Consider the following 21,453-nt stretch of genomic DNA (forward strand, 5'->3'; position numbering starts at 1 on the left):
TAGGGATGATGGGAGTTGTCGTTCCAAAACATCTGGAGGGCCGAGTTTGCCTATTCCTGAGTTAAACGATGCTGCCTTACAGTGAGTCGGCTCATGAGTCCCTTTAGCCCAGTATAGGTGACTTAGACTGGCCGCAAGTCTTCTCAGGTTCTCAGAAATGAGATTCTCCGCCAGCCCTGGTATATAACTGGAGATTACATTAACTGGAGGTACTGGGGGATTGAAAATGGAACTGTTGATAAGCAAAGCAGGTACTGCTGTGGTATCTGTGTTTTCATATGCACACCTGCAAAACAGTATTGACATTGAGTTCTTACACTAGCACTCTTGTTGTGGGCAGAGGAGGAAAGGGTCCTCTTGATTCAGTATTCCAAGCAGGTGATGTGGGGAGGGAAAGACTAATCATATTAATGAGCTGTTGGGAGAGTTAAGCCTCTCCTTTTCTTCTACTAATTTTGTTTCTGTCATATCTTCAGCTAGAGCAGCCTGTCACAGAACGTGGCCTGCAGACTCAGATGCCAAGGAGGAATAGGTGCTTGAAAATCACATTTTGATGCGGCCTCTAAAGGAATAGAATTTGATTTAAAAAGCAACTTTATAGTTTGTCCTTCAGCTGTTTTTTGTTTGTTTAAACAGGTGGTGAGGATTCCACAGAATAATGATTTTCCTTTCACTTCTGAACATCCATAGTCAACAGTTTGCTCACCACCTTCTGTCTGGGAAAGGCGTCATCTGACAAACAATTTGATATGTGCAGAAGAGCTTAAAATGCATTTTTTAAAATTATGGTACTAAATTCTGATGGGATCAAAAACTACCTTATTAGATGTGTATTTTGCAGAACACTGAGGAGAACGAACCATTCAAGATATTTCTGGTTCTTAACTCACTTTTTACAGTCGTGTGAAACACTAAATCAGCACCTATTGCAGCAGAGCTTCTTCCCAACATACTTTACCAGGACAGGTATGCAATCTGACCTTTGGTTCACTGAAGACTTCACTGTTTAATCAACAAATTGCTACTTTCACATCAGCTTCTATTACAGCAACAGGAATTCTCCTAAAGGTCTTTATTTCTCACTATATTTGTCATGTAGGAAGTGGATTTCAGAGATATAATGCATTTTAACTATTCATTGTACAAAATACAAGTTATTTTGAAAATGGGAACAAATGGCTCTACAGAATAACAGGAAGCCCCCTAAGAGTGGAATACATATACTTAAGAATGTATTGTTTACAGCCTAGTACATTTAAAATGGCATATAGCAAAACCCTTTAGAAGGCCATGTATACTGTGTACATCTTGTATTTTTAAATTAGAATTTCCCATGCTCGTATAAATAGAAACATTTTAATTGCAGGACTGAGTGATAGATAATAAAGTTACATAAAATTTTATTTATAGAAGCAATATTTTGTAATGAGAATACTTAAAATTATTTTTGTCTATTAGTTTGACTTCTTTGATTACTCTAAGGAACCTTTATTTAAAGAAAATTCAAAACTGAAATCCCATTTTACTGTTAAGTTGTGGAAGTTATAATTTTTTTCCAGTTTTCATTATTCCTGTCATTGTTAAAATATTTGAATTATGTAACAGCCTGCTTATTTGAAAAACACTTCATTTTTAACCCTGGTTGTATAATGGTCTAAAGGAGGTACAGCCTTTGGTACAGTGAATATCTAAAGCAACGTAATCCCAAACAGCATGACTAATAGCTGCGGGCAGCTCATTTTTTAATAACAGAGTACTGTACGGAATAGTATTTCTGCACCAGGGCTAATCTTACCCTTATTAAAATGCTCTCTAATGAAAATTTCTGCTTGTAGGAGAATCTTGTGCTTGACAAACTATGATCCCTTATGATAGGAAATATCCATTTTAAAATGATTTACTATATTCACTGCCCTGTTATAAGTAGATGCATATTGGATGGAATGCATTTAGTAAGCCCACTCACCTTTCATAGTAAGAGGTTAAATAAATGTCTTGCTGTTTTTCATTTTAAAAATACTTGGGAGTACCCTGAATACTTGACAATACATGTAACAGTCCAGCTCAACTCTTGGAAATATTTGGGTGTGCAAAAGTTACTACCTAGGCCAGTAATAATAATGAGAAATATTTTATCAGGATACCTGCCATTCTGGTGTGTTTTTTTAAAAAAAGCTTATTGCCTTATATAGTCTGAAATGCTATCCTTTCCCAAAGGTAAGCTTGAGAATAGCATGAGTTCAATTATTGTGAGAACGCCTTCTGTTGGGGAGACAAAGAACTGTATTAGGAACTGAACATTAATTTTCTGAAAAACAAGACAACCCATTTCCTTTCCAAGTTACTGCATATTAACCAAAATCGCATTATGCACTGTGGGGTTACAGTCACAGGTAATGCAAGATTTGGTGGTGGCAATAATTAAATAGCTGCAAAATATAACTGTTGACCTTTAGCATAAACCATAATATATGTAGTTGGTGTGCCTTTGCCATTTAGTCACCTCCATTTAGTCACACTCCAAATTTCCACTGTATAATATATTGTGTTTGAAATTTTAGTTGTAGCCCAAAACACGAACTTCTAAAAATTAGGATGAGATGGATCATGTAAAGCTTTACACAATCAGTTGCAGCAGGAGCTTTGAATGGCAAATTTTGCTAGACAATTAACGTAATCAAGGAGACATAACTTATTGGAAATTGAGAGTAACACTCCTTATGCTAACACTCTTTTGCAACTATAAATTTTAAATTCATATGGAAAGTTTATAAAGCTCTCAAGATGATTGTGAAATGTTCAGGCTGTATATATGGAATCTTTGCCTTGAAAGCTCTAGTTTGTTTTTGGGTTTTTTTAAAAAAATATTTCTGACAGTTTAATTAATGCAAAAAAATAAAACCGGCTTTTGGCACTATAAAAATGGCTGTTTCAGAGGAACATATTTTATACATACTTGGCTGCTGTACAGTGGAACCTCGGGTTGCGAATGTGATCCGTGTGGGAGGCACATTTGCAACCTGCAGCGCCGCGTCTGCACACGCGCGGGTTGTGTTTCTGCGCATGCGCAAGCGCCGAAACCCGGAAGTAACCCGTTCCGGTACTTCTGGGTTCGGCGCGGTGCGCAACCCGAAAACACATAACCTGAAGCGTCTGTAACCCGAGGTACCACTGTACTGTGGCTGATCTCCTATCCAGAGTTTTCCTTTAGACTGAGTATAGTTTTCCCCCCATAATCTGTTAGGAAGAAGAGATTAATCTGGGTGCCAGTAGTGCCTGGATAGCATTTTACACAAATTTGTCAAGTTAGGACCTTGTCCATCTTATCTATGTGCAATTCCTTATAATTATATTCCCACATGTTTTGCTTTTGCTTTTAATTAATAGTGATTCCTAATTTTATTTCTTGAAGCCATTGCATACCAGCTGAGAACTCACAGTACTCTAGTCTAGTACATTTATTGCAGCAGACTTAGCAAATATATGTGCATTTAAGAAAAGTTATTGATGAATGCTGCTTGAACTGGCATTCACACCTAAATCTATGCAGCTGACAAGTATGCATGAAAAAGTGCATTCCGGTATTTTGTATGCTGTAGACGGACTGCGGTACATGGTTGTACTGCAGCCGTTGTTCTCAATTTATTGTCCACAATGCATTCTGTCAAGAAATGTGGTGATCTACCTGGATGCCCCTGAGCTGGTGGTAGACTAGCTCAAGGAACTATAAATGCCAGGAGGTGATGAGTCATGTGTTTGGCAGTTTGGCAGCAAGGGGGCCAATGTGTTTTATTTCCACTAGAAAAATAAATTATGTTGAACAGCAACATTTATTAAAGTGGTTTTATCTTCTGCAGCATGATCCCATAAGTCTTTAATTTTAGTTGCTTGGTTTATTTGTATACTGACTATATTCTTTAGTATAGATAGTTTTGCTTCTTATTTCAACCATTTGCTTGTAAAGCTTTTCAGAGTAGAGCAGCTTATATTATAAAATTGGTAACCACAAAAACTAATGAACATCACTAAATTATGTCTTGCTGGTGCAGTCTAAGTTTTTGCTTTTGAGTTGTGTTTCATGTAGACACTGTCTTCAGAGACTCATGTGCATTTTTGTCACAGTCTAGTGAAAAGGGGGAAAACTTTCACTCAAAGTCAATGTTCTCTTTTTATTTGCACTGACTTTAAAGAGCGAACTGTAAAACTATTTGGATTTATGAGCATTCTTTTATTTTCGCTTTAATGCTTTTGTAATTTGGTTACCTGTGTTACTCATAACGAACCCAGAACCATGAAACAAGGTATATCTAGTGTTGGTGAACTGTTAACAAGCAAATAAGCTTATTGAAAAGGAGGCATAAGAGATGCTTGTTGCAAGAGATGTAAGCACCTTATTGAGAGGATGTGGAATTCTAAAATGCTACTAGAGTCAAGTGTCAATAGTTGTGTGCTATCCATATTGACCCTAATCTATTAGCAATCTATTCATGGAAGCAGATGGCAGCACCAACCACCATGAAAGGGGACACCCAGAGTCAATATGGTGTCCTGCTCTTCTGACTGCTTTGATCATGCCTTAGGCAGGCTGATGCTCTGTGGTGAAGCAGCAGCCACACAGCCTTTTGCTGCACACTCATTTCCCTGGATTGGGGCCAAGTGTTCTTTAGTAGAGAAAAGCACATTGTTTTGTTCCTGTGTGTAATGGTTTAAAAAACAAAGCACTAGCGGTTTTATTCTATAACTCATTTTAAAGCCTCCAACAAAAAATAATGTATATTAATTGCTACATGAAATCTTATGTAATTAAAATCTAATTTGGGCCATGGTGAACGTTCTATTTTGCAAAGCTGTTTTCTAATGTTTTGCACAACCTTTTCTGCTATTTAAGACAATTTCCTGGGCATTCCTAGCTTTGAGCATAAAAATCAATAGCAAGCAGATAAACATAAGAAGAGCCTGCTGGATCAGGCCAATGTCGCATCTATGCCAACATCCTGTTCTCACAGTGGCCAACCAGTTGCCCATGAGAAGCATGGCAGCAGGACCTGAGCACAGCAGCAGTCTACCCACTACTGGACGTGGAACATGGTCAATGTGGCTAGCAGCCTGTTATACCTGGCCTTTATTGGTCTATGTACTCTCTAGACCTGGGCATCAGAATTTTATTTATTCTGTTTTCTAGTATGGGTGTTCACACTATCTTTGATTAAGAGTCCAGTTTAGAAAATACTTTCTTTGTGGCTCTATTCCCAGGAGGAGCTGAAGAGTGGGCTGCAGATTAAAATGGTCCCTCCCCACCATTAAATGTAGGTAAATCAGAACCTCTGGTCACTCAGCTTGAACATGTGAGGTCAAAAAGAAGGGGGACAGGGGTGGGCTCCCTCCCTCCCAATACCTTGCCAGGTTGAGTGGGGAGCTTCTAAGCCTGTTCAGCATGCTGATAAGCACCCTCATGGTTGAGATTGGGCTCCTGGTTGCAGAGAGATTTTGGGGCACTTTGAGACTTCCTTCAGGACTTGATGCTAAACATGCAAATGGCTGAAGTGGAAACAGGACTAGCATATGTGTCCCCAGCCTCCTACACATCTTTTGCCCTCATATGTTTGGGCTGAATATCTGAAAAGGGCTAACTGAGCCACAATCACTAGTGGCCTTCATAAATAAATTCTAGCCAACGGGAGAAAGCCTTTTGTATGCCGCACCATAAAAACAATGTTTCTTTCAGTAACAGCAAGGGCCAAGGGCCGGTTTGAATGTAACAGTAAGCCATAGCTTAATGTTACAGAAATGAGCTGCAAACCTTGGGCTTACACTCCTGTATATTCACTGTCTAGTTTAAACAAAGCACTGTTCGTTGGTAGGTCTGAAGTAGTGGTTAGTTTTAAAGTATGGTTTGTTGAAACAAACCAGGGTTAAACTCTTAAGCAGGCTTGTTCACGTGACACTGGCTAAACTGTGGTTTAGTATTATATCTGAGCCAGGCACAAAGTGCCTTCTTTCCAAATGTACCAGGCATTATCTTTAATTTGGAAATGGCAGCAGTGGCGTGGGTTGAAAGGGAAGCACCCTTCCCTGTAGGAAAAATGATTGCAAGCCCAGCTAAGACATCACTGGTCAACAACAATCTCCTGCAGTGAAGGGGCATGTCAACTTGACTTCACATTGGGTATAATCCTGGAAGTAGTCTCATTCCCTGAACAGCCCCAAGCTTGTATGATTTGGCATGTGGTGCTGCGAAGGGCGCTTAGCTGGTATGAGCATATAATAGTTGGCTGCGTTGCACAGTCGAGTGGTGGCTAACCTGTGGCCCTCTAGGTGTTGCTGGATTACAACTCCCATCAACTCCCGTGAACATGGACAATTGTTAGGTATGACAGGAGTTGTAGTCAAACTGTTTTCTCCACTCCATTGTCCTATTCCCCACTCCTCTTTTGGAAATTTGAGTTTATTACTTTCAGAGCTGATTCAGATATATAAACAGTTCTATGGCAGATTACAAGTGAGAATGTTTTCTGCAGATTGAAAGCTAGGAGATGGGGAGGCCCCTAGACTAATGTGATTGTTCCTTGTATGTGGGGAGTTTTAAAAAATCTTACAGGAAGCAATCATCCTCATGTACTCAGAAATCATACAGTCTAGGAATGACTATCACATGCGGTGTCTACACACTTGATGTAGAACTTCAACCTCAACAAGGCAGGACATTAGAACTAGGACCAGATCTTGCAAAGTTCTTTTTAAAAGGTGAAAGCATCCACAAGGTTCCCATATAGGAGTTGGACTGTGATGCATTTTTTGTAACCCTTTCCCTGCTTCTCTATTTTGCTGATTTGAATTGCCCCCTGAAACTCTATGTTTCCTAAGTGAGGTAAATGACAATTTCAAAGGGAGAGGAGATTTAAATAGGGGAAATAATAAATTAGGAATGAGATAAAAGCAAAGCAGCATTATGGCCCAAATTAATTCTCTCCCTCACTGATTGCTTTTAACCCCCCCCCCTTTCTGTTTTTTTAAAAACAAATCTCAGGGGAGCCTGTCATGGATCTCCCACTACCACATCTTAACTTTGGCTCTTTAGTCTTACATTCGTATGGCTACAGCCCACTTGTTGTTTGTCATTTTATGAGTTGCCAAGAGCAGAGCTGTGTTAACATATTTGCTGAAATGTAGAAGGCTGTTGATTATGTTGCATGGATAAAGCTTGTTAAACATTAATGGAACGCCTCATTTTTGAACAGCTAAAAAATTAAAAAGAAAACCAATTCACCATTCACTAACTTAGTGCAAAAAGAATGAAAATCGGTGTGCTGTGCTGCACTTCTTTAAAACAATTGTATTTAATGGACATTTGTAAATGGACATTGCATTTCTGAAATGCTCCAGCAAACTTGCAATACCTTTATAATGCTCAGTGTTCCAAAGTATTAAGCACGAAGTATAAACGAAAAGAGCATTGTTAGCAATATTTTGAAAACTAAAAGTTTTAACTGTTTGCCCTTTTGCTTTTTTCCCTTTAAGTGCAGCCTTCCTGCAACTTTATTGTACTGCTTTGTACTTCATGTTTTTTACTATCATGGCTTCGAAATTCAAACCTATACCCAAAGTCCTGAATGACTTGTCTCGTGTACATGCAATGTAACAACATACTTAAAAAATTTGGTGCTTAAAAGTTGTTCCTTTTTTTTCTTTAATAAAGGATATTTATTTGAACAGAGTTTCTTTCACATTCATTTAAAGGACTTGTGGAGCTCTGAAGCAGACATGCTAGTATAATATTGTACCGTTATGTTAAGCATAAGCAATCCCTATCAACTCTCTGTACATTCTTATACTGATGTGTCAGAAGATGATTTTTTCATTGCAACTGAAGGATCACAGGTAGTTCTGACCCTCTCATTCCACCATGCAAGATTTCCTTAATGAGACGTAAAACTCTGAAAACAAAAGATTTAATTTTGGATAAATTAAAAATGGTGGACAACCACTACAGTAGGAAGCACACATGAGTTCCATTCACACTGGCTGCAGAGTTGAATGGGGAGAGCAGCAAATGTGTTGCAGCCACTCCTGTGCCATCAAGGAAAAATAATGTGGCTATAGTGGAGTAGCAGGGGTTTTGTGTGTTTGTTGAGGACACATCAGGGCACCGCAAGACCCCTGAAGTCTGGTTCCAGTCCTGGATAGTCCTCTTTGGAGGCAGCTGGCTGACCAGGGATGCTGCAACCTTTTGTGTTGTGGGCCTCTTTGTTGGCAATGAGGCAAGTCTGAAGGTTGAGAAGGTGGTGTGTCACTAGAACCCTCATCATTGCAGCAGCAGAAAGCTCTGCTGCTGTCACTCCACTGATGGTACTCTGGCAGGGAATGAAAAGGACCACCTTGGGGGAAGGCTTGGATCTGCATGATTCCAATCCCTGCCCCCCAGTCCCCTGACATACCTCAAACAAACTATGCCAATGGGAGAAATAATAAAAAGACCAAGTTCAAAAAGAAGAGGGGAAAGCACATTCCATCTTTTGTGGCTCATGTGAACCGGATCAGGCTTAAGAAGTGGTGGCTCCTCTGTCATAGACTGTCCCTAGGATTACTCTTGGTAAGTCTGTTCTTTCCCCCCAAGTGTAAGTGTAAATTGGTACATCTGATTTAACACAAGAGAATACATTTGTTAGTCTGCACATTCAAGTGCACAGGTGCCACTTCACAGATTATTTTCCAGATTTGTAAGAGACTGTTTACAACAAGAGCAAACATAAGTCAAGACACCAATATGTATTTTGCTTTCTTTATTCCAAGGCTATGTCTTCAGAGCTTGAGAACGCTGCTATGATCACATGTACAGAACTAGTAGTCTCTCAGCAATGCTTCCTTTTTCCTGGTAGCAAAACCAAATTTCAAGCGCTTTTTGTGCCATTGAGACCAAACTTAAGAACTATGAACAAGCCCTGCAGATTGCTATGAGTTCCAACATGTAATTAATCAGATCCTGTGCAACTGGTTAGTCACCCACCTACCCAGACTACTCACATGAAAGACCTGCTTGCTACAAAGTTGCTATGAAGTATTAAACTCTGGCAGTATTCTATGTGAGTCTCCCTAACCATTACCCCCTCTTCTCTGCCAGGATCAGAAAATCTATTGGAAATTGTCCAATAATACTGCCATTTTGGCACAAAAATCAAAGAACCAGTACAGTGTGGAAATGAATTTTTCTACTTACGTTTTCCAAAAGGAACCTTGATTTTGTGGGGAGCTGGCTTGCAACAAAGGATGGGAAAAGCTAATCTGCTGTCTAGTTCCATACATGTTTTGTTGAAAGTAATTCACACTGAATTAATTGAGGCTGTTCAAGTGTAGGTGTCCTTCGAACTACATCCTTATTAACTTTAATGAATTATATTATCTATTATCACATAAGAATTTTAGAGAGTTATTTTGGCTTGGGTTCCTATGAGCAGAATTCCGTTCCCAGGATGTTCTTATGGAAGGAGTGGGTGGTGCCTCTCCAAAGCAGCCGCTTGTGTTCCAGGTGGGGGATTAACAGTGGCGGCGGCTGCCGCCTTCTTGTTGCTATTGGCTCTTGTGCCCAGTGCAGGGTTTGCCTTTTGCCGCAAGGCAAGAAGTTGAAATGGAGCTCAAGGTGGAGGCCCTACCTCCTGCAGATGATATGTAGACGACTGCTTCTCAAGCCCAGACATTGAGAGTTCAGCCTTTTCCAAAGAAGCTGGTCTCTTGCACCAGAGGGGAGAACAGGGCGGGAGGTGGCTTGGGGGTGGTGATGATGATGCAAGAGGAAAGGGGCATCTTGGGAGCATTCACTGGATTGTCATCCCTTCTATTTATCAAAGGGCAACTCTGGATCCAGCCTTACATTTACAATCAGATCTCACAGATCTCACAAAGCAGCAAGGAGGAAATTGGCCACATTAAACTCCAGATTGCCTGTCAATTGGTTTCTTGGAGACCTGACCAATCAATCAATCAATCAATCAATCAATCAATCAATCGGACTTTCTGTTATGCTCCATCTTGCTTACTAAGGTTCCATACATGTGCTGTAGTTAAGGTACTGTTGGGATGGAACCAGACTTGGTCATTATTACACTAGACCCACAGAAACCAATTAGACTTAAGTTACTCATGATTAATAATTCCCATTGATTTCAAAGCATCTAACTTCAGTCACATTTCTTTCAATGGATCTACTTGAATCCAGACTAGGTGTTGGGGGAAATATTGGAATATTCTGGAGTAGAGTTATGAGAAAGAGGCTCCAATAACCAACTTCCAGACGGGGATGTACTTATAAAACCTTTTTATGTCAAAGTCAGAATTTCACAACATGACACTCTAATTCAAAATCCAGTAGCACCTGAAGGATTAAGGTAAATGCTGCCATCCATTGAACAGTTTGTAATACTTAAAAAGAGCTGAAGAAGAAAAAATTGAGTAAAGTACATTCTCCAGAACAGCAATTGTATTTCAAAATAAAAACTGTATTTGTTGGGTTTTAAAAGAATGGTTTTTTTTTAAAACAAGTCTCCATAATTGTCACATGACAAGTACACAGGGTAATTGTTCTCCTATGTAATTTCTTGTTTGTTTGTTTGTCCACAGTACCCAACATTTTCTGGCATATATATTCCCACAGTTTCTCTTAAGATAGATACAATATGTAATACCAGTCTCTGGGGAAAACATGACTTTGTCCATTATGCCAATTATTACCTTAATAATACAGAAGTGTAGTGGCTAAAGTAGGTATGATTAGGAATTTCAGAATACAATTTCTAGAATACAATTTCTAAACACCCACCTACCGTAAATGAACATTAAAATATTCTTAAGAATAGGATTTTATTTATATGTGCACTTAATTCCACTTATCCCATATACATATTGGATGACTTTTGGGAGTTCAATGGTGCAGCCCTCATAGATTTTATTTTTACAAACAAAAGAACCCAAAGTCAAGCATCTTAATATACATGAGAAAAGAAATTCTCAAATATTGATTTCCAATTTTCAAATTTAATTTCAATAGGAAAATATTAAAAATGTGCACATTTAAATTTTTCCATGTGCTGTATATACATGTGTGTGTATGTGTACATATACAAATAAATTTCTTGTACCACACATATACACAGCATTTCAGTGGAAATATTTTGTAAACTATTTTCCCACATGTAAATGTCATTGTATTAAAAATTTTGATCTCATTAAAAATAATGTTACATTTTTTGCCATCAAATTTCTGTTCTAACTTGTTATAATTAATAACACTCATGAACATACTTCATTCCTCCTACAATTACACCAATTTTATACTTTTCTGAAGATGTTTCCAATTGACACTCATATAGCAAGAGAATCAGGTACAAACTTCTCCAGGTAAATTAAAATCAGGTAATCACTACTGTCCTGGACCTGATAAAGTTACACATCGTTAACATCTAGCTATAAAAAAAAAATCACCATAGAAAGCTTTTACGTATGAATGCAATGAACAAATATTTTCTCCAGTAATAAATAAAATAAGTGGCAGAATACTCTAAAATATGGATGAAACTCAAATGATGTGTACAGTACATACAGTATAATACATGATAATTTACTGTTAGCTAAACAGTAATCCTGACATTTCAGGAGACACCTGTTATATTACAGATAAAGAAAATGGCATTTTATAAATTAACCCACCATGTATTTCTCCCACTTTGAATACAAATTAGAATGCGTGTATTATACAGTATATACATACAGTACACACATAAAAAACCCGACTTATATTATCTAGTTTTGAATAGCAGTCCTTAAGTGGAAAAAAAATTCTATTGTACAGAGTTTATATTCAAGCTGGATTTTGCATTTAACATTCAAATTAATTTGGGTGTAAAGAAAAGGTCAGTGCATCTTTGTGTTTGATTCCCCCCCCCCATTCATTTTAAAAATCCTCTCCAATATTAGACAATTTACAGCAAGATTGTCCCATAATGCAACTCCCATTCAGTAAGCAGACATTTGACACTTGGCTTACCTTTCATTTTCCCCCCTTTAAAATAAAAAATATTATATAAAGAAATACATGTTTGGCAAAAGTCTTTGTAAATCACATCAAAACAACTTAAAAACATGTTCACTGAGGATAACTGAATTCAATTCCTGTTTTGAAATTCAGAATATTGCCTGGTGTGGTTCTGATAAACATGTGATGTGAAGGTTCAAAGAGGAGGGGAAAAGATCTCCAATTTCCTGTGATTATACAGTTTCTTTGAGCAAGGTCAACGTAAACACCCTGGCAATTGCTGTATATCCACAATATATCTATAACAAGCTGCACTGATTACTCTGAAGAAGTTTTGGTTAAAAGAATTATTAAAACATATGTTGGTAACAGTGAATATTAAACATATGTGGTATTAATAAATAAGACTAGATGGATACTTATCTGTATATAGCAAATTTGAAAATACTTTTCAGGGACTCACCTGTCTTCATAGATAGGCTTCAAAATGGAACACAGAACTTCTACATACATGAACTTAAATAGAGAAAAGTAAACCATACACTGGACAATATTAGTGAACACCAGAGTGAACATCGTAAATAAATACAGTATCTTCCAGTATAAAAAGGGGAAGAACTCTATACAAGCAGGTATGAATTAAAGATGCAACTCTCTCTCACTCCTGGCAAGAATTAATTAGTAATGCACTATTTCTTAACAGTGCAAAATATCCTGAGAAATTATTAAGATTACAACAAAAGAGAGGGCTGTCATCGCAAAGTTCTTGCACAAAACACAGCAATTGAGTGTCTTAACCAACAAAATAAAAACAAAATAAGACAGATCATCTACAATGTGTCTAACACTAAAAGGGATGCCATATGGGGCACTTCTTATTATTTCACTGGCTAATAATAGAAAAGGATTGCATTCAATTACTGTTAATATCTTTCGAGTTATCTATGGCCAATTATATACAAGGAGGTAATTTGTAGTTCAAGTTATTATTTTTCCCCAACTAGCTACAAGCTGAATTCTAAAATTTTACACTGAAATATATTGTTGAAAATTTAAAACAGGCCCTCCTGGAGGAGCGTTTTCCTAATTTTGTGCAACTTTGATGCAGAGCCCAACAAAGTCCTATGAAGAGAGACAGTGCATCTTTAAGAAGGTTGGCACTGAAATCCCGTTTTCTTTAGCTGCATTCTATTAGCTTGGCCAGGTTATCTCGTAGTTCTGTTAGTTCAAAGATTTTGCCATCAAGAATTTCTAAAAGTGTTTTCAAGTTATTGCGAAAAGCTTCTTGTTCATTCTGACTTTTCTCCAGACGCTGCTCTAGGTCAGACAGTTGTCCTTCTAGGTCCTTGTTTCGAACTTCCACTTCCTTAAAAAAAGAAGAAGCAGCAATATATGTCATTTGTAAATGCAGTATTATCTTTATCAGTTTTCTATACAGTTAACATGGAGCTGGAATGATCATCAGGCTCAACAGGGTTATCTCTTACTCACAAATAGGGAGAGAGGCTCACATTCCTAAATGGAGGTATCTACGTAGGATAGCATCTTCATCAGGGCTGTCCAACTTTTCATACCAAGTGGGCTGCAACAGAACTTTGACCCAGAAGCTGTAAGCCCCACACTGCTTTGTTGGTTGGGGGGCAGAGGCGAGGCCAAAATTTGACACACAGAGACCCTGGCAGGGTCCTAGAGCCCTCCCACCCCCTCCCCAAAGCTGGGAATGAGCTAACTAGGCTTTGGGATGGAGGAAGGAGGAATCTAGGACCCCATCAGAGTGCTCACAAAAATGACCTCGAGGGTCGCATGCTACCGTATTTTTCGCTCTATAACACGCAGATTTTTTCTCCTAAAAAGGAAGGGGAAATGTCTGTGCGTGTTATGCAGCGAATGTGTGGTCCCTGGAGCCGAAAAATGAGGCAAAAATCAAACCGCGCTTCAGGGAGAAGGGAGCTCCGTGAGAGAGGAAGTGGTGGCTTTCCTGCATTCTGCCTCAGGGTCTTACTGCCCTCCCTGCTCTGTTTCGTTACTGTGTTTGCTCAAACGGAACAAAGAGCAGGGAAAGCCCCTCCCCTCCAGGCAAGTAGAGGGGAAAGCAGAGCGTCCCTCTAATTCCTCTCCCTGCTCCGGAGGGAACAATGTTTGTGAAGGGAAGAGAGATTACAGGTTCGGCTTAAAATTCTGATTTGACTTCCTGCTTTTTGTTTTTGGAGACACACAGCATTCAAATATGCTTTCTTCCATTTAAAAGGATGAAATCCTTAAACAGTGTTTTGCCTGTAAATTCATGCGATCTGGAAGATTACAGTGTCTGTACCTCTTAAGGGATGGCAAAGCTTAGGTTTCGCTGCTAAATAGTTCTTAATGCAGTTAAAATGCTTTCTTCTGTCATGCTGGTGGGAGGGAGAGGGAGAGGGGGAGAGAGAGAGAGAGAGAGAGAGAGAGAGAGAGAGAGAGAGAGAGAGAGCGCACGCTGGCTGGCTTGTGTGGGTGGGTGGGGGGAAACTTTTGCCTTCCTTTCCTCACGTTATAGCCCTCTCCTGCATTCTTAGCCTTCTGTGTTTTTCCTTCCCTCCCCACTTAAAATGTGGTTACAAAGCATGGATCCACATGGATCCTCAGGATCTTTGCATTGGGTCACCCCAAATTCACCATCAGAGCACACAGCATGTCCATGGCTACAGCCTGCCCCCCCAAAATCACACACCCATTGTTGCCTGGGGCTGCAATGGTGCAAAAACGTGGTTACAAAGCATGGATCCACATGGATCCTCAGGATCTTTGCATTGGGTCAGCCAAAATTCACCATCAGAGCACATAGCATGTCCATGGCTACAGCCTGTCCCCCCAAAAAAAAATCATGCACCCACTGTTGCCTGGGGCTGCAATGGTGCAAAAACGTGGTTACAAAGCATGGATCCACAGGGATTCTCAGGATTTTTGCATTGGGTCACCCCAAATTCACCATCAGATCACATGTCTGTGGCCACAGCATGAAGCACAAAAATGATACGTCCACTGTTTCATTCAGAATATTTTTTCCCTTGTTTTCCTCCTCTAAAAACGATGTGCGTGTTATGGTCAGGTGCGTGTTATAGAGCGAAAAATACGGTATATACCATGATTAGCTTTCGCTGCTGCCTCACATACAATTAGGAAGGGAAAGGAGGATAGATAGAGATGCATGGACTAGCCTACACAATATGATTTAGCATCTAGTAAATATATATTTTAGTCATTTAAGCATCATTTAATTACAAATGGATTTAAAAGGAAAACTTTGTTTTTGGCAGTGTCAGGAGCCAGGTCATTGTTAACAGGATTTTAAATGGTAGTTAAGAACTCCCCCCCCCCCCCAGTTACAGATAACTCACATCTTTCACAAGCGTTCAGTTCTGTGAGTCCACGCATATATGCAAAAATGTGTAACACCAGAAGCCCCTGAAACCAGCCCCACCCAAGTTGTAAGGCTGCCTACCTGGCTGTGGGAGGGTGGAAGGGCTCTGCCAGGGTGCAAGAGCGCCTTCCTAAAGTTAGCGGTGGCCTGGCTTTGGGAAGGCAGTGCAAGGGCTCTGGGATGCTGCCAAAGTGCTCACACCGCCTTCCCAAAGCCATGTAAGTCCACAACCACAGCTTTGCATGGGGGTGTGTGGGTGTGGATTTCCTCTGCTCCTTATTTATTTATCCTTCCCCAGGCCCCACACAAAGCTGTGTTCACGTAAATAAAATAAGCATAAGATACGAGTTACCTGTAGGAAAGAACATGTAACCACGTAAAATTGTTTTGCAAAGGATTCTTTTGTTGCACTTATTTAAGATTTTTTTTTAAAGTTTGTCAAGGGCATAGATTCCACTGAATGGTCATACATGTCAAATGAAAATGCACTGTGCAGCATTTGGCTAATAACAGACCATGACATCATTTGAGTGTGTATATAATCTTGCTATCTCCAAGTAACTTGACCAGTCAGTTTTGAAAACACAGAATCTACAGGCAATCAAGATCTAAAACATACGCTCATTTGAAGAGATGAAAGACATCAAGGCCTGCAGCCATTTGTTAAGGAATGCCGCTTCAAAAGCTATGAACGCTAAAATTCCCAGCATAAATTGCAACAGATATGTATTTCTGTGTTCTAGCAGAAATTACTCCTACCTGCTTATCAAAGTTTGGTTGTTTGCCATTCAATAGAAATATAAAAATATAAAATGCAGTCCAAATTTCCAGATACTAATTTCAGCATTTTTACCTGCTTAGGAAAGCATCAGCATAAGGCTTTATTTTGGCCCTCCAGATGTTGATGGACTCCAACTCCCATTAGCTTCAGCCAGCATGGCTAATGGTCAGGGATGATGGCGGTCAGAGCGCAACTATGTTTAAATGCCCACATGTTCCCCAACCCTCCCTGCTCTAGACAGCCCTCTTCTGCTTCGTCCCAAGAAAATACACTGCCGTGTTCCTGACCATCAAATATCCCCAAGTAACTCAAGGGGCAATATATTGCATCTGAGCATTCTGTTGACCTGTCTGCATGAGATGGGAGGATTATCTTCGAACAGCTTGTGCTCGTGGGCTTGTAATTCTTTGCTGATCTTGGAGGGATCTGGAAATTCAACTCTAAGGGCCTTTCTTTGGAAAAGAGGCATAAAGCTTTGGCCTCCTCCCCAAAGCTGGGAAAGTGCTAACTAGGAAGGAGGCAGGGGGGCTCCAGAAGCCTATCAGAGCCCTCACACCTCCTTCTCAAAGCCCAGCACCTTGCTTACCCAGCTTTGGGAAGGCAAAGTGAGGGCTGTACAGGGACATCAAATGTTGCTGAAAGCCGCCAAAATAGGGCCACACATTGGACCACCCTGGAACTCTAGGAATACTTACCGGTATGTAACCTTTTATTAAGAAAAGGAAGTCTGAAAGGGAATTCACATACCCACACCAGAGCACATCACTTCTTTTATTTGTTTGCTCCCCCCTTGAAAGATGTACAGTCCTTCTCTTCAGCACTAGGACACTCATCCTCATGATTTGTTTGTTTGTTTAACATGAACGGGCTTTCCCTGCGCAGTGACAAAGCTTCCCTTCTTCCATCACACTTGTACAATGTTCACACAAACACTGCAGGAACACAGTTAGCCCCATCAAAGAAGCAAGGAGGTGGGGGCTATTCTGCACCCCCAAACTGTCTGTCTGTACAAGTCTTCAAGATCCAAAATTATCCAACTTCTTTCCTTTTTATTGTTACCTACAAGCAGATACAACCCTATTCGCCCTGTAACTTACTTGTAACTTCTGAGTCAAAGAGTCCCTCTGTGCCTGAAGCTCTCTGGCATTGTCAATTTCTTGTCTCAATTTTTCTATTTCCTAAAGGGGATAAAACAGCATATTATCCAAAGTCAACCTAACTTTCATCCTGGACAAATCCTCCTCATCCAATCTGGACATACAACACAGGGTTGCCAATGCTGCAGAACCCATTGGTACTTCTCCCAGGTACTTATGCAGCAAAACTAGAGTCAGAGAGTGGGCCAAACTGTATCACCCTGAGAGCCATCTGGCCAGCCCTAGAGCTTTGAACTTCAGCATGCTTCTCAAAACATGCACAGTTCCCAGTAGGAAGCATCATTTGTGCTTCAGGTTCATAAGCATAGAAATCTGCTAATGATTATGCAGCAATAGCTGAAACTGAGTCATAAGAATCGGCTGCCAGAGAGCCAGTTTCTCAGGGCTAAAGACACCAGGGAGGGAACGCTGCAAAGAACAAAGTTGAAATTTCAGTTACAAGGGACTGTGAACAACTGTCTATTTTATAGCAAGAAGAAAGCCAGAGGAATCGTAATGAAATATATGCAACAATTCATGACCAAGTCTAAAACAACACTGGAATCATTTAGTCAGGCTAGATACTAATAACGTTGGCTTAGAGCCTAACTTGCCTTCTGTGAAGAGAATGATTTCAAGAATTAAAGTAGACATCTGTGGAAGTAGTGAACAACTCAACACTTCTTTGTGCAATAAAAGTCTACCAGTTAGGTGACTAGGAAGAAGCTTCCCTGAAGGCATGCTATTTCGGAACTGCAGTGAGATATCTTGAACTGTCCTCTGAAACATCTGGCGCCAATTACTGACAGCGAAATAATAGCATGCTTCTAGGACTAGAGAAGTGATATAAAAAGCAATCCCTACCTATTATTCACTCTTTGGGGAAGTGAGTGTGCTTTGCCAAAGGCAACAAAGACGCTTTTTGAACTTCCCACCAATGCATGGCCTCATACTGCAGGGGTCAGTCTGCCGATCATCATCACTAGAGGAAGTACTTTTAATTCTAATACACCTGACTCTTCAGGCACTTTGAACCAGTATATAAAAGCCATCTTTTAGAAATGAGTTATGGCCTGTTTGTCAGCCTGCTTTCACACTTCTAGGAAGGACAGAGGAAAGCTACTGACTTTTGAAAGAAATGTGTGCTTTTTGGGGGAAACAACCCATATTTATCTAAATGGTTTTCCCTGTGCAAAGAATTTTGCATCTCATTCTAGATGTTAGTCAACAGAATAAAAAAACAACAAATTAGACAACTTATTTTTGTAACCCGTATTTTGATACAAGCTAATGCAATACTATGAATGGTGTATGAGATAAATAATCAGGGCTATTAAAAAGTCAATTAACAAATGCAAGCAAGTACCTCTTCCTTTTTCTTCAACGTTGCCTCTAATTCTTGTATTGTCTGGTTTAATTCTGTTTTATGTGTGTGGACCGCACTTGCTTGACTACTAACACACTCCAGCTCAGTCACCTGTAAAAATAAATACAAATGATAAATATACAATTATAGGACCATATGGGACATTTCTGCTTTACTAAGCATCTGTATCACAGCATTAACACTTATTGAAATTACAGATAGGTAGCCATGTTGGTCTGCCATAGTCAAAATAAAAAAATTCCTTCCAGTAGCACCTTAAAGACCAACTAAGTTAGTTCTTGGTATGAGCTTTTGTGTGCATGCACACTTCTTCAGATTCGTATCTGAAGAAGTGTGCATGCACACGAAAGTTCATACCAAGAACTAACCTAGTTGGTCTTTAAGGTGCTACTGGAAGGAATTTTTTTATTTTTACTTATTGAAATGGTTTCATTAGCTTTGCACAGTATTTTATGAAATGATGGTGGAGCACTGTTTAAGTTCTGTGCCTGATGCTAGTGCTTCTAAAAGTGACAAAGTTTGAATCAAATAATGGGTTGGTTGGGAATTAAAGTGATAAATATAAACCTAAGAATGGCTTATTTAATTATGAAGACTGTTCTCCTTCAAACTGCACTCTTCTAGTTGACACTATATAGTAGAATGATGTGTAACTAGTTTGCTAAAATGATTCACACAAAGATTTTAACCCCACACCTATGATGATGATGATGATGATGATACCGCCCTATACTTTAGTAATTCATAAACCTTTACCATCCAAAGACTTCCCCAAAATTCTAATTAACCTCTGTATTTTTCCACCAGCACTGTACAACAAAACCAATGGACGCTTAAAACAATGTGATTTAAACATCAATACTTACAATTCTACAGACCATGTGCATGTTGTCACTTAGGTGCTTGTAGAAAACATTAATAGAATTGAAGTATGCTTAACTTTCTCTAGATTGCGCCATTCAGTGGGACCTAACTGTACAATTAAATACTAATGTAGCACTAAGTTCAACAACTCATAAGCATGCTTAACTTTCTCTGGATTATGCCCAATGCTATTTTTTATTTAACGGCAGCCAAATCCTCTGAATGTGACTTGAGGGCATTAAAACATAAGCACAAAGGAAAAACTCTGCTGGATAAGAGGGCTCATCTAATCCGGCGCTGTTTTGACCAGCCAAAGGCCTGCAGAAAACCCACTAGTAGGCCATGAAAGAAACACACCTCCTCCATTGATTATTGCCAACATCTAGTATTCAGAGGCATACTGCTTTTAACTTCAAAGGTCTCATTTAACTATCATCATTCCACATAATAGCAAGCTCAGGTGTTTGAGCGCCTATCATTTTGGAAGCAAAATGGGGCCACTCAAATACAAGGCTGTAATTTCTGCATGCTTTGTGGACTCCCTAGGTACTCAGAAGTATAGAGGTTTGTAAAGAAAGAGAAAACGGAAATTAATAAAAACAGCTCAACCACAACATGTGAGCTCACAGAATGCGGTGGGGAGTTGAACCTTTACAAAAGAAGAGGGAAACTAGAAGTCAGGCAGACTGTATCCCTTTTCATAGAGAAGAAACTCTCTGTGATTAAAGCAAAGCAGGGTCATGCCACCAAGTTGACCTCCCTGGGATGCAAGCCTGGGCAGTGTGTATGGAGATCCTGGGCTGCCCAGACGACAAGATCCTTCTCTTGGTCTCACTGATGTGGAGCAAAGGAAAGCACAGCAATACGTTTGGTACCAGCTGGGCCTAAGGAGTTGTTGGAAGGAGGCGTACAAGACACTATTCAACTACCTTCTTGACCACTGGACCCACTATTGGTCTCATCCACTCAACCCACCAGAGCCTGTCTTTACATGCAGATGAAGTTTCTAATTCATTATGCAAATTATGAAATTTTCCCACAGCAGACAGCAAGGTGAATAACAGTATTTGATGGAAGATGAACTGCAGCAGAATGGAAACAGTGCTGCATATGACAAATACGGGGTGGAAGAGAAAATGATGCCTATCTCACATTCCTATAGAAAAATTAGTTGGCTGGTGTGTAATTCTGGCCTGAGATGTAGAAAGTGAGTTTTCCATGACATAGCTACTATAAAAATCCTGTAACTAGCAACTCCAGGACTTTTTTTTAGGGTAGAAGCAATAATTGTTCAACCCAGACAAAGAGGTCCAGTGCTGAGGGCCTTCTGGCGGTTTCCTTGCTGCAAGAAGTGAGGTTACAGGGAACCAGGCAGAGGGCCTTCTCGGTAGTGGTGCCTGCCCTATGGAACGCCCTCCCAGCAGATGTCAAGGCAATAAGAAACTAACTTACTTTTTAAAGACACCTGAAGGCAGCCCTGTTTAGGGAAGTTTTTAATGTTTGATGCTGTATTGTGTTTTTAATATTTGGTTGGAAGCCACCCAGAGTGGCTGGGGAAACCCAGCCAGATGGGGTTAATAATAATAATAATAATAATAATAATAATAATAATAATAATAATTTCACCTGGCCACCTTCCCACCTTCAACCCAGACCAGCTCAAATAAGCCATGATGGGCAGGGGTTGCTGGGGGCGGGGGACATATTATAGGCTAAAGAGCTGCAAGCACCTTGTCCATATTTTCAGGCCTCATCAGCTGAAACCAATCCCACAGGATTGGGCAATATGTTTTGCTGGACAGCTCCCTGGCTCTATAATAATGGTGGCACTAAACTTAGCATGAAGACAAGTACTTTTATCCTCAAAGG

General features: G+C 39.8%; 2 protein-coding genes across 8 annotated transcripts in view; one reads left to right on the forward strand and one right to left on the reverse strand.

Moving 5' to 3' along the window:
• The window catches only part of JMY (junction mediating and regulatory protein, p53 cofactor), a 44,377-nt gene extending 36,667 nt beyond the window's left edge, over nucleotides 1-7,710 (forward strand). For 2 of the 4 annotated variants that reach the window (XM_083465224.1, XM_083465225.1), the window contains exon 11: nucleotides 637-7,710. The gene's annotated coding sequence lies outside the window, so the exon portion shown is untranslated. Of the gene's footprint in view, nucleotides 1-476 lie in introns of all 4 variants that reach the window. The other 2 variants (XR_014517059.1, XM_083465226.1) reach the window with 2 other exon arrangements.
• A 2,582-nt stretch (nucleotides 7,711-10,292) lies between these two features.
• HOMER1 (homer scaffold protein 1) overlaps nucleotides 10,293-21,453 on the reverse strand; it is a 73,619-nt gene continuing 62,458 nt past the window's right edge. For all 4 annotated transcript variants that reach the window (XM_083465457.1, XM_083465456.1, XM_083465458.1 and 1 more), the window contains 3 exons: nucleotides 18,700-18,810; nucleotides 17,295-17,375; nucleotides 10,293-13,388 (listed from right to left, as the gene is read on the reverse strand). In XM_083465457.1, the coding sequence (XP_083321583.1) occupies nucleotides 13,200-13,388; nucleotides 17,295-17,375; nucleotides 18,700-18,810 (381 nt within the window). In that variant the 3' untranslated portion in view covers nucleotides 10,293-13,199. The remainder of the gene's footprint in view (nucleotides 13,389-17,294; nucleotides 17,376-18,699; nucleotides 18,811-21,453) is intronic.

The sequence above is a fragment of the Podarcis liolepis genome (genome assembly GCF_965112155.1).
Source record: "Podarcis liolepis genome assembly, chromosome: 11".
NCBI classification, from domain to species: Eukaryota; Metazoa; Chordata; class Lepidosauria; order Squamata; family Lacertidae; genus Podarcis; species Podarcis liolepis.